Here is a 12,746-nt window from a genome sequence, read left to right as displayed (position 1 = left end):
GCGGAGGGCACGCCAGCTATCCTGATCGCCCCGGACTGGCCGCGTCGTCCGTGGTACGCCGACCTTATGTTGCTTCTGGCAGACGCTCCCTTGCCTCTGCCTCTCAGAGAGGACCTCCTCTCTCAGGGGCCGATCTTCCACCAGCATTTAGGGTCGCTACGTTTGACGGCGTGGCTATTGAAACCGCGGTCCTGACGCGGCGGGGGTTTTCGGCTGACGTGGTCCGTACCATGATTCGTGCACGAAAACCGGCCTCGGCCAGGATTTATTATCGTACCTGGCGGGCCTATTTGGTTTTCTGTGGGGCCTTGGGGACTCCCCCTCTGAGGTTTTCCCTTCCTACGGTTTTATCCTTTTTGCAGTCTGGTCTGGCTCTGGGCTTGGGTCTCAGTACCCTGAAGGGTCAGATTTCGGCTCTTTCGGTCCTTTTTCAGCGTCCGCTGGCTCCGCTCGGTCCGGTTAAGACCTTTCTTCAGGGGGTTGCTCACTGTGCTCCCCCCTATCGCCCTCCTGTTCCTGCTTGGGATCTCAACATTGTGTTGGCGGCTCTCCAATCTTCCCCTTTCGAGCCTCTGCGCAAGGTTTCCCCTCGCTTGTTGTCTTGCAAGGTTTTCTTTCTCGTCGCTATCACGTCCCTTCGGCGTGTGTCTGAGTTGGCGGCTCTTTCTTGCGTGGAGCCCTTCTTGGTTTTTCACCAGGACAAGGTGGTTCTCCGTCCTGTTCCGGAATTTCTTCCGAAGGTGGTGTCCGCCTTTCACCTGAATGAGGATATTGTCCTTCCTTCTCTGTGTCCGGCCCCGTCGCATCCCCGGGAGCGGGAGCTTCACCGTCTGGATGTTGTTCGGGCTCTCAGGATCTACCTGGATGTGACCGGACCCTTTCGGCGTACGGATTCTCTGTTTGTGGTTCCGGAGGGTCCGCGCAGGGGACTGGCGGCGTCTAAGGTGGTTGTTGCCCGCTTTCTCAAGATGGCTATCATTGAGGCTTACCGTGCTCGGGGCAGGGATCCGCCCCTTGGTGTTACCGCTCATTCTACCAGAGCGGTCGGGGCTTCCTGGGCTCAGCGTAATCGTGCCTCGGCTGAGCAGCTGTGCAAGGCGGCCACCTGGTCTTCTTTGCACACGTTCACCAAGTTTTACAGGGTGAACACTTATGCCTCGGCGGATGCTGCTTTGGGCCGCTTGGTCTTGCAGGCGGCGGTGCCTTGATGTTTACGGTGCCTGGTTCGCGTTTGATTGTGGTCCCTCCCTGTTTGTGGACTGCTTTTGAACGTCCCAAGAGTTCCTGTGTCCCCCAAGGAATTGGGCGAGAAAACGAGATTTTTGTATAACTTACCAGTAAAATCTCTTTCTCGCTCTTCCTTGGGGGACACAGCGCCCGCCCATTGTTTTTTTGTTGGCCTTCGGGTGTTTTTTTCTGGCTTGTTGGTATTGGTTTTGGTTACTCCTTGCCTTTGTCTTGCACTACTTGGGCACATAACTGGAAGTCTCTCTCTCCAGGCTGAGGGTATAGCTGCTGGAGGAGGGGCTTAACAGTCTTTTACTTAGTGTCACGCCTCCTATGGAGATAAGCTATACCCAAGAGTTCCTGTGTCCCCCAAGGAAGAGCGAGAAAGAGATTTTACTGGTAAGTTATACAAAAATCTCGTTTTTGAACACTATCGGCATCTATTTTGCCGATATTCCGATAGTGTATGGGGAACACAGATCGCGCTGCTGACAGCGCTCTCCGTGTTCCCCTTAGCAGCACAGGGGAGAAGGAGCAGTGTCTCCTCCCCCTGTGCTGCTGCTGCCGCTTCCGCCAATGGGAGGACAGGGGACAGGAGGAGGGGAGGAGCTATGGCCACTGCTCCACCAATGAAGCTTAATCTATCATTTATTCATATACAGGAGGCGGGAGCTGCAGGATCACATAGCCGGCTCCCGGCCTCTATGAGCTGTAGCTGCGATCTGCGGTAGTTAACTCCTCAGGGGCCGCGGATCGCAGCTACAGCTCATAGAGGTCGGGAGCCGGCTATGTGATCCTGCAGCTCCCGCCTCCTGTATATGAATGAATTAGAGATTAAGCTTCATTGGTGGCGCAGTGCGCCCCCCCAAGCCCCCCAGTATCAGACATTGGTGGCGCAGATTTGTGGGAATTTTTTATTTTTTTCCAAAAATGAAAATTCCCAGAATATCGGTATAAATTATCGGCTATCGGCCTGAAAGTTCACAAATTATCGGTATCGGCCCTAAAAAATCTATATCGGTCGATCCCTACTGTAAAGTCTTACCTTACTCCCCTTGTTTTCAGATTCAGGATATGGTAGCTATACGGCACACAGCTAGCAATGATCAGCAGAGGACAACCATGATTCTTCTGTGTGAAGACGGGAGCCTGCGTATTTACATGGCCAATGTGGAGAACACGTCATACTGGCTCCAGCCATCTTTGCAGCCCAGCAGCAGTATCAGCATCATGAAACCTGTTCGCAAGCGCAAGCCTGCAGCTGTCAGTGAGTAGCTTTTATCATCTCTTCTGATATGCAGTGCGTGTAGCATCTCTTTTATGATAATGCAGTGTTTTCTCTTCTTTCTGAAGTGACACGGGCATCAAGTCAAGTGACCTTTCCCATTGATTTCTTCGAGCACAACCAGCAGCTTACAGACGTAGAATTTGGCGGCAATGACCTGCTGCAATTGTATAATGCCCAGCAAATCAAGCATCGCCTTAATTCTACAGGGATGTACGTGGCAAACACTAAGGTATGCAGAATAAGATGCTGGATCAAGTTTACGGTCTGCAGGCCCTGCTCTGTCCACAGATCTAATGATTTGTAATTCTCTTCCTATCAGCCTGGGGGATTTACTGTGGAAGTCACCAATAACAACAGCACTATGGTGATGACAGGAATGCGGCTTCAGATTGGCACTCAGGCCATTGAGAGAGCACCTTCTTACATTGAGATGTTTGGTCGCACAATGCAGCTTAATCTCAGCCGATCACGATGGTTTGACTTTCCGTTTACACGAGAAGAAGCGTTACAAGCTGATAAGAAGCTCACCATATTCAGTAAGTAAGGGAGAATTACAAACACAAGGGAAGCATAACCAGGCTTTATAGTGTTGTCCCTGGAGATCAGCACTGTATGCCCTATAAGCATACAGCGGGTTACATCGCCTCCCTTTCTTTTGTGTAGTGTACTTTTTTTTTATTTTAACTGGATTTGTATAGAGTAGTGAAGCTGACTATGGTATTCTGTACAGCCAAAAAGATATGCTGACATCTCCTGGCCTATGTCAGATGAATGGGTGCCTGTGTATATGTTAGACTTGCACAGTAAACGTACACTACAAGTGCAGTGTGATTGCACCCTAATACAGACATTATGATTCCTCCTGAGCAAGAGGCACTGTTAGTAGCCACAAGGGGTTATCTTGGAAAAGATGATGACCTATCCTCAGGATAGGTCATCGTTATCACATCAGCAGGGGTCAGAGTCCCGGTGTCGATCAGCAGTTTCAGGGAGCCGCTACTCCCAGCAGCTTTCCAGGCAGCGCACCATGCATCGTCTAGTGGCTGTGCCTGGTATTGCAGCTTAGTTCCATTGACTAATGGGGCTGAGCTGCAACTAGGCCACCTGACCAATGTACGGTGACATCACAGGCCTGGGAACAGGCTGCAGTGCTCACGGAGTGCCCAGCCTCTTCTAACAGCTGATCGGCGGGACAGGTCATCAGTGAAGTACCTCCTCCCCTCATTGTTTTGTAACTCAAAACATCCCTTTAAGGAGAAGTTCATGGAACAGTTGCTTTGCAATGCTATTTGTATATTAACAAGTTGGGCAGTATTGTGCAGCCTTGCAACCCTTTTGCTCTAGGTCTACAAGGTACTGGTTTGATGGCACCCCCATCCCCCCACAATTACATCTGCAGGTCTTTGACTTTGTACTGTTTTGCTTATTTCAGTTGGTGCCTCGGTAGATCCAGCTGGAGTCACTATGACAGACGCCATAAAAATATATGGAAAGACAAAGGAACAGTTTGGCTGGCCAGATGAACCCCCAGAAGAGTTCCCCTCTGCCTCTGTGAGCAGCGTCTGCCCGCCAAACCTGAATCAAGGCAATGGATCCACAGATGGCGAGACTGCAACACCACCCTCAAGTAATGGCACGGCCATTGAAAGGTAAGCGCCAGGGCCGATGTCGCATCAGATGTGTAACAGTGAGCCAGTGATGGGAGCAGGATTAGCACTGGCCACTTAAAGAAGTTATCCGACCCCTGAAATGCCCCCCATGTGCCTGGGCTCCTCACACACAATGTACTTACCTGGCTCCTCGGCACCCGCGTCGCTCCTGGGCCCAGCATGGCCACTGCTGCTTCTCCCCGTGTGCAGATGAAAACATACGGTGTCGGCGGGGGCTGCAGCTAATGGCACGTGGTGACGGGGACGAGCCTCCCTAGCATAGTGGATGACGCTGGGGAGGCTCATCCCAGTCACCGCCTGCCATTGGCTGCATACAACGCCACCCCCAAAACGTATGTTTTCATCCTCAAACTCGGAGAAGCTGCTGAGGCTGTACGGGTAGCCAGGTAAGTGCATTATGTGTGAGGGGCTCGGGCATATGGGGGGAGCATTCCAGGGGTCGGATAACCCCCTTTAAAATGACTTGTTTACATTCTGGGGTTCACCCTCCTCTCGAGCCCCATTAGTTCTCGTGGCTTCACATGTTTTTATTTTTGTTGTTGTTTTTCTTCGCTCTTCAAAAGTTCTGACCCAGAACCTTTAACCATCTTGGACCGGTTAGTAAGTCTTCCTTACTCTGCACGAGTGAGTGTGCGCACAATCCCCGCTGGTGTACCTCTTGCGCTTGTTTGAGTCTTTGGCCCTAAGTGCATGGCGGTGTCTCGGGAACCTAGTGGTTTTAGGCTAGTTCAACCAGCCATTCTTCCTAAGTGGCTGGTGGATAATGACTGGTGAGCTTTGGGCATGAGTCTGTCAGCAAATTAATTGATCAGTTTAGGATCAGGAAGGCATACTGTTTAGGTATGATAAATGATGAAAACAAGTTAAAAGTCCTATGAACCCCTGGAATAGCAGGGAACACCACCAACATGCAATACGATGTTGGCACAGGCCTGTGGCTTTTGAGTGGTTTGGCTTGTGCCCAGGCACTTTCTCGCATTAACCCCTCACCTTTGTGACCTTTTTACCTGATATGCCTTAACACAATAAAGCCATACTCCTTGTCTCAGGCTGTAAACACGAGGCTATGCTTTAAATCCGGCATAGCTGAGTTTCTCCGGAAGTCTGTTACATGGAGTGTTTTCTTCTCTGTACAGGCTGGTGGGAAGCTCTCTCGAAGCTCTGGAAAGCTGTTTTGCCTTTGGACCAGTGCCTGAGAAGGTAGGGGATTAGTTTTAGATTATACAGAGATGCCTTCGGTCATCAGCCCGCTAATGGACAACTTGTTTATTTGGCTTAGGAGAAAAGCAAAGCTTCAGCTCTGGAACTGGCAACAGTCCTGCTCTCCATGCCAACACCATCGAGCGTCCAGCTCCAGACAAAGAGTCTCCTGGCCAGTCTGCACACAAGCCGGTCTGCATACCATAACCACAAGGTAAAAACCTGCAGGGGAGGATGTATCATGTTATGCTATGCCAGTTTTCTGCCATAAACAGTTTGGTGCTTGTTTTGTGCCTAAATTTGTGCAGTTTTGTCACTTTACACCGCCCTCACCACTTGGTATGTAAAGTAGTTTCATGCCAGATTTAGCATTGCAACTTTTTGAAGAAAAAAAAAAAGTTGGTAAAAACAGTCCCAAAAATACTTAATTAGCAGGGTGGTGTAGGAAATGTGGAGTCGCGTTTCTAGATGGTTTAACAGGCATCTGTCAGCAGCTTTGTACCTATGACACCGGCTGACCTGTTACATGTGCGCTTGGCAGCTGAAGGCATCTGTGTTGGTCCCATGTTCATATGTGCCCGCATTGCTGAGAGAAATATTTTAATATATGCAAATGAGCCTCTAGGAGCAATAGGGGCGTTGCTGTTACTCCTAGAGGCTCTGCTCTCTCTGCAACTGCTGAGCCCTCTGCACTTTGATAGGGCCAGGCAGTGTAATCATCATCATCACGCCTGGCCCTGTCAATCAAAGTGCAGAGAGAGCTGAGCCTCTTGGCGTAACGACCAAACCCCCGTTTTTCCTAGAGGCTAATTTACATATACAAATTTTTCTCAAAAATGTGGGCACATAATGTTTGTAAATTGAAAACATGTTAATAAAAATGATCTGATTAAAAAAATAAAAAAATAAATGCGGGCACATATGAACATGGGACCAACACAGATGCCAAGCGCACATGTAAAAGGTCAGCCGGCGTCATAAGGACAAATCTGCTGACAGATAGCCTTTGCAACAAATATCGCACGCCCTTTGATAAATTTGACAGAGCAAAAGTGACTTTAAAAATTGCTAAAAAGTGTTTGGTTATTTATAACCAAAACACTGGTCTTGAAGGATTTAAATTCTGGTAATCTCTATGTAGGATCAAGCACTGCTGAGCAATGCCGTACAAAGTTTGAATTCTTGCGCTCCTGATGGAAAGGACTTGGATCCAGAAGTATTCCAGAGACTGGTGATTACCGCCCGGTCCATCGCCATCATGCGGCCCAACAACCTTGTTCACTACACAGACTCTAAATTGCTGTCAGGAGAGACTGGTGAGTGTGCTGGCCATCCCCGTAGTTCACATAACAATCACTTTAAAGATTAGAGATGCATAAAAATCTTGTTTCTCGCCCAGTTTCCTTGGGGGACACAGAAGACCTTGGGTATAGCTCATCTCCATAGGAGGCGTGACACTAAGTGAAAACTGTTAAGCCCCTCCTCCACAGCTATACCCTCAGCCTGGAGAGAGAGACTGCCAGTTTTTGCTTAGTGTCCAAGGAGGCAAGACACTCCCTGCTCTGCAGGGCTCTTTTCTCCTTTGTTGTTTTTAAAATTTTTGATTTTTACTTTTTCTTTTCTTTTTGTTCCAGAATACGGGACAACAGAGACGCACTAGACCTCTCTGTTTCTCCCGGGGTTGAGCTGCGCCAGTGCCGGTCATCCGCACTGCTGCCTCCCCCACAGAAGGCAAGGTGGACCAGGGCAGCCCAGCTCCCCTGCATCCCGCCAGCGCAAGGGTCGCCCGCACGCCAAGCCCCTCTTCCAGCGTCCTGCCACTACGGTGCCAGTAGCTGAAGGGGCGACCCTGCTGGAACGGACCGAGGGCGAAGACATCTGTGGTGAGAGAGTGGCTTCTCCAGCCCTACGTCCCCTCCCTCCCCGGTCTCCTGCGTGACTGACCCCCCATACTGGTAGCCTATCCGAGAGCGGAGAGGTGCAAGGTTTAGGCATTACCCATTGCTTTACCTAAGACAGTTTTCATATGTTTGTCTCTTATAGCAGAGTGGCTATAGGGTGGCCCTGCTGGACCTAGGGTGGTCCCTGGGGTGCCGCAAGGCGGCAATCTGCTCCCTCTCTCTCCCGCCATAGATCATACCGAAGAGGGGGCGCTTACCGGTGCGCTGCTCAGGACCTGCTGCCGCTCCTGACGGCATGGGTAATCCTGGGCGCAGCCAAAATTTAGTCCAGGCTTCGCGGCCTGCTGGCCCGCACCATCCGGTGCTCTTTCCTCGGGCCCCTGACTTTTCCGGGCCGCGGGGTGAGCACCCGCGGTCTGCATTGCATGTGCGCACTATGCTATAACTGGGCCGGCCGACCATCCGTCCGGTTGGCCGGACGCCGCAACTTTGGGCCCAGACATCGCGGCCTACTGGGCCGCACCTCACGCTCCTCTCGGGTCCCTGATTCTCCCGGCTGCCGGGTGGGCTCCCGCAGCCGGCATTGGATAGCGCTGTGTTCCAACGGGTCCCGGCCGGCCGTCGGTGCATTCTCTCATCCATGGCGGCGCGGCCGGCCGGGGCGCTGCATAGTTTGTTTAGCGGCCTGCTGCGCACTTCCGGCGCTCGGGTTGGGCACCCGCGACCGGTACGGGTGCTCCCGCGGCCGGCTTAGGCCCGGCCGATACTTTAAATACTTGCGGCCCCGGTCAGCCGGGCGACGCAAAAATTTAGGCCCCGGCTTCACGGCCTGCTAGGCCGCAACATTCTGGCCTCTGGGGGGGGGGGGGGCGGGAACTCTCCAGGCGCGGATTCTTCCCGCCTGGAGGTTCCCCCACCCCCAGGGGTTCGCTGCGCCGCCCCCAGGCCAGATGCCGGTTAACCCTTGGGGTACTGGCCGGCTCCTGAGGGCCTGTACGACCTGTGCCCCTGTATGGTGGCCCCCTTTCTGCCTCAGGGAGGCTGTAATATTAATAAATAAATGATAATAATAATAAAAAAAAAAAAAAAAAAAATACTATTATTTTGTTTTAAATAACTGGACTTGTGGGCTGCGCAGGATGCGGGAGCCTCATCATTCAGTACTGCTGTCTGTATGCATGCCCCCCTCTCTTAGGCGGTGTGTCGTGTTCCCCGGCCGCGGCGCCTCCCAGGCGGTTTTTTCTTGCCCTCGCCCGGGATTCGGCGCTGGCCAAGTGCATGCAGATTTTTTTCTGACCAGACTTCGTCACCCACTCCAGTTCTGGTGGCTGCAGGTGCATGACCCTCCTTCCTAGGCGGAATACTGCACTCTCCCTGGCTGCGGCCTGGCCTCATGCATGATCCCCCTTTTCTAGGCGGACTGCTGCACTCTCGCCGGATGCTGTGTTGGCCATATGCACGACCCCCTTCCACAGGCGGGACGCTGCACTCACTGGATTCGCTGCCGGCTTTGTGCATGAACCCTTCCATAAGTGGAATATTGCACTCTTACCGGATACGGTGCTGGCCATGTGCATGAACCCCTTCCATGAGAGGTCTACTGCACTCTCCCCGGATAAGGAGGTGTACTGCACTTTCCCCGGTTACGGTGCCGGCCTTGTGCACGTTCCCCTTCCATGGGCGGAACACTGGATTCGCTGCCGGCCATGTGCATGAAACCTTCCATAGGCGGAATACTGCACTTTCACCGGATACGGTGCCGGCCGTGTGCGTGAACCCCTTTCATAGGTACACTGCACTCTCACTGGATCCGTTGCAGGCCATCTGCATGACCACCCCCCCTTCCGTAGGTGGTGTGCCGCACTCTCACTGGATTCGCTGCCGGCCATGGACATGTCTCCTTTCCTCAGGCGACATACGTGCACTCTCATCCATGGCGGCGCTCTCACTGGATGCGTGGCTGGCCATGTGCATGACCCCCTTTTCTGGGCGGAATACTGCACTCACTGGATGCGTTGCCGGTCAGGAGCCTGCCCTCTAACTTGGGTGGAATGCTGGCACTTCCATTGGATACGGTGCTGGTCTTGTGCTTAACCCCCCATTATTCCATGGGCGGCATTTTGCACGCTCACACGATCCACGGCTGTCCTTGTTTATGCTGTGCTGGACTGGTACACGTCCCCCGTCATTGGAGGAGTGGTGCACTCTCACGACATTCGGTGTTGGGTGGATTTTTTTTGCACAATCACTTAATGATAGAATAACCTGTGCATGCCCCCTTTCACTAAAGTGGACCTTCCTGCGTTCTGCTGGATATGTGCGGCCATGGGCATGGCCCCCTTCTGGGCGGAGTATGGTATGTCCTACCTTTCCGGAGTAGGTTCTGGCCTTGGCATCCCCCCCTTTTTTTGGGCAGGCCTCTGCAGTGGTTGCCAGGTACATTTTCCCCCTTTTCTGGGCGGACTGTTTGCGTTCCATCGCATGCCGTGCTAGTCTTGTGCATGACTACCTTTCGGGTTGCACTTTGCACTTCCATTGCTACGGTTGGACTCTGGCTGATTCTTCGCTGAGTGACTATTTTTGCAGTGGGCGGACTTTCTTGTGCGCTCTATCCGTTGTTTGGGCCGTGTATGCCTTCTCCTCCCATTGGTGGGTTGGCCTTCTCACTGCTTACGGGGCTGCTCGTCCGTATGCCCCCCTTTATCCTGAGATGTACTTTTTTCTCTTGGGATATGGTGCTTCCAGCAAGCCTTGCACTATTCTCTAAAGAGCTCATTCGGTCCAACTGTGTGGGCCTGAGGTGGTGTCCAACAAACAGCAGATGAATGCCCAATGTATTCAAGGTACCTACCTTTTTTATCAGTAGACGGGCTCTACTTGTTCGCTACTGCACCTGGCTGGGTGGTACTCATTCCTTTCGTGGCCCTTCCGCCCGGGGTGTGTTCGTGGTCCCTAGATGCGTACCCATTCGTTCTCCCGCGGCATTGTTCCCCTGCGCTAGTGGTCACATGCTCGAGAGTGCTGTTGTCTGCAGCGCCTCTCGAATTCTTCGTTGGCTCGTACAGGACTGCGATTCCCTTGCCTGCTGCAATTTCCTCCTCTTCGGATGCAGTGTGGTATGAGTCCTTCGTCTTGGCGCCTCTGCGCTTCTGTCTGATCTGCTGCCAGGTTCGGGCTGCTATTCTCTGGAAGGTCACCCAACTTCTCTTGGGTGCTCGATTACCCAGGTCCGGAGGACCTCCGCCTTGGGTTCGCCAAGGTATTCGCCTTCTGCGAGGCGGTGGACCGGGCGTCTCTCAGTGTAGCGGGTTCTGCTTTTCAGCTGGCCTATGGCTTCCCTGTTGCCCTCCCCTCCTCCTTTCGGTTGGAGGGTGTTATGCCGGCCTCTGTCTCCGCTGCCTTATCTCGCCGGCTTTGTTTGGCTCCCGCTCGGTACGGATCACTCCGATGTGGCTTCCCGCCGGACTTCAGAGGCTGTTCTTTCACTGTCCTCCCCTCTGGGGAGAGCATGGTTGTTCATGTGGATGGTTCCGGTGTTCCTTTTGGCCTCGTGCTGTCTCCCTGGTTCACACTGGCTGTATTAGCTGTGTGCCTATTTACTGAGTCTACCGCGTGCTGTCCTCCCGCTGAGTGCAGATTGCATGGTCCTGCTGTAGACTTGCCTTCTTGATAACTTGGGGGGACTACCTTTTTCGATCCAGATTGTCCTTTGATCTCCCACACCGGGGCTGTACAACGTGGTTACATCAGCATGGACTTTTGCCTGTCTTCTCCTGGTATCTGGCGGATCCTTTGGGTTTTTTCCATCTGTCCTCTGCTCCCCCACTCGGGTGGATACGGGACAACGTTGTTCGAGGGCCGACGGGGCTAGTTTTGTCGACCCTTCTGCCCGTGTTACTGGTCTGCGCCTGATCACATTGGGTTTTCGCCCGCTTTCCAGGCGACTCCAGCGGGTTCGCTACTGTCCACTCCTGGCTGTGTTTCGTCCAGGATCTGTCGTAAGGCTTGGGGTTTTTTTGTATGGGGTTCTGTGGGGAGCTGTGCATTCCCCACTCTGAATTTCTCTCCCCATGGTTCTGTCGTTTACTTGGGGTGTCTTGTGTCGGCGCTGTTCTTCCTCTTCCAGCGTTCCCGGCCCTCTGGGCCTGCCAAGACCTCCTTCCTCGGAGTGGCTCTTTGGTTCCTCTGTACTGTCCTTCGGTACCGCCCTGGGACTATATACTGAGCTCTCGGCGCTCCAATCTTGTCCTTGGGGCCGTTACAGAGGTTCTCTCTACCCCCTCTGTCCGGTACGGTTGTGTTCTGTATCAGTCGTTTCTCTGACGGGTGCCGGAATGGCCCTTCTTTTGTTACGAGCCTTCTGTCTTTTCCAGGACAGGGCTGTTCTACATCCCGTTTTTCTTCGTTCGTTCGTTCCTTCCTTCCTTCCTTCTGAAGGTGGTGTTTGCCTTTCGCTTCAACACCTCACCTATTTGGACGTTGTTTGGGCCTTGCCGTTTTTTTCCTTGGAGTTCTCCGACTCTTGTAGATGTTCGGCCTCTTGGGTTTCCAGGAGGTCTGTGCATAGGGTTGACGGACTCCAGGGTGGTTGTCCTCCGCTTGCTCAGATTGGCTATTGCTGAGGTTCCCGCACCTAGGGCAGGGTTCTGTCTTGGTGTCACCGTTCATTTCACCTGAGCGGTCGGTGCCTCCTGGGCCGGAGGCATTGGGCTTCGGCCATGCATTTGGGCAAGGCGGCCACAGGTCTACCTTGCACGCCTTGACAAGTTCTACAGGGTGCATACTCTGACTTTGGCAGATGCTGCCTGCCCCGCCTGGGTTTGCGGGCGGCGGTTCATTGATGCCTTTCGGGTGCTTCACCTTGGTGCTGTGGTCCCTCCCCCTTTTGGACTGCTTTTGAACGTCCCAAGGTCTTCTGTGTCCCCCAAGGAAACTGGGCGAGAAAACGAGATTTTTGTATAACTTACCAGTAAAATCTCTTTCTCGCTCTTTCCTTGGGGGACACAGCACCCACCCATTCATTGTTTTTCTCTGTACTGTTTCCAAGTTTTTGTTACCCGTTGGGTAGTTGGCTTGTTGGTTCCTTGTTGGACTTTGCCTTTTCTCACTGCTTGGACACGCAACTGGCAGTCTCTCTCTCCAGGCTGAGGGTATAGCTGTGGAGGAGGGGCTTAACAGTTTTCACTTAGTGTCACGCCTCCTATGGAGATGAGCTATACCCAAGGTCTTCTGTGTCCCCCAAGGAAAGAGCGAGAAAGAGATTTTACTGGTAAGTTATACAAAAATCTCGTTTTTCAGATATTGATGAAGGCAAAGACGTTGTGAAGACCGGTGAAGGAGAAGAAGTGTACGCCTTCATTACACAGCTCGTCAACCAGTTTTGGAAACTACATGCATCTAAACCCAAGAATGCTTTTCTGGCTCCTGCTTGTCTGCCCGGTAAATGGCTCACAGGTTTTT

The 12,746-nt window shown here is 52.6% G+C and overlaps 1 protein-coding gene across 1 annotated transcript in view; it reads left to right on the top strand.

The window, feature by feature from the left end:
- LOC122924091 (E3 ubiquitin-protein ligase UBR4-like) overlaps window positions 1–12,725 on the top strand; it is a gene marked incomplete at its 3' end in the record, with an annotated part of 69,677 nt that extends 56,952 nt beyond the window's left edge. The window contains exons 45-53 of the mRNA XM_044275014.1: window positions 2,293–2,494; window positions 2,581–2,744; window positions 2,835–3,051; window positions 3,948–4,164; window positions 4,749–4,781; window positions 5,322–5,385; window positions 5,465–5,599; window positions 6,527–6,701; window positions 12,585–12,725. Of these exons, the coding sequence (XP_044130949.1) occupies window positions 2,293–2,494; window positions 2,581–2,744; window positions 2,835–3,051; window positions 3,948–4,164; window positions 4,749–4,781; window positions 5,322–5,385; window positions 5,465–5,599; window positions 6,527–6,701; window positions 12,585–12,725 (1,348 nt within the window). The remainder of the gene's footprint in view (window positions 1–2,292; window positions 2,495–2,580; window positions 2,745–2,834; window positions 3,052–3,947; window positions 4,165–4,748; window positions 4,782–5,321; window positions 5,386–5,464; window positions 5,600–6,526; window positions 6,702–12,584) is intronic.
- Window positions 12,726–12,746: the final 21 nt, after the last annotated feature.

The sequence above is a fragment of the Bufo gargarizans genome, unplaced genomic scaffold, assembly GCF_014858855.1.
Source record: "Bufo gargarizans isolate SCDJY-AF-19 unplaced genomic scaffold, ASM1485885v1 original_scaffold_2222_pilon, whole genome shotgun sequence".
In the NCBI taxonomy this organism is placed as follows: domain Eukaryota; kingdom Metazoa; phylum Chordata; class Amphibia; order Anura; family Bufonidae; genus Bufo; species Bufo gargarizans.
Note: the sequence above shows the minus strand (reverse complement) of the source record. Positions and strands in the feature narration are given on the sequence as shown.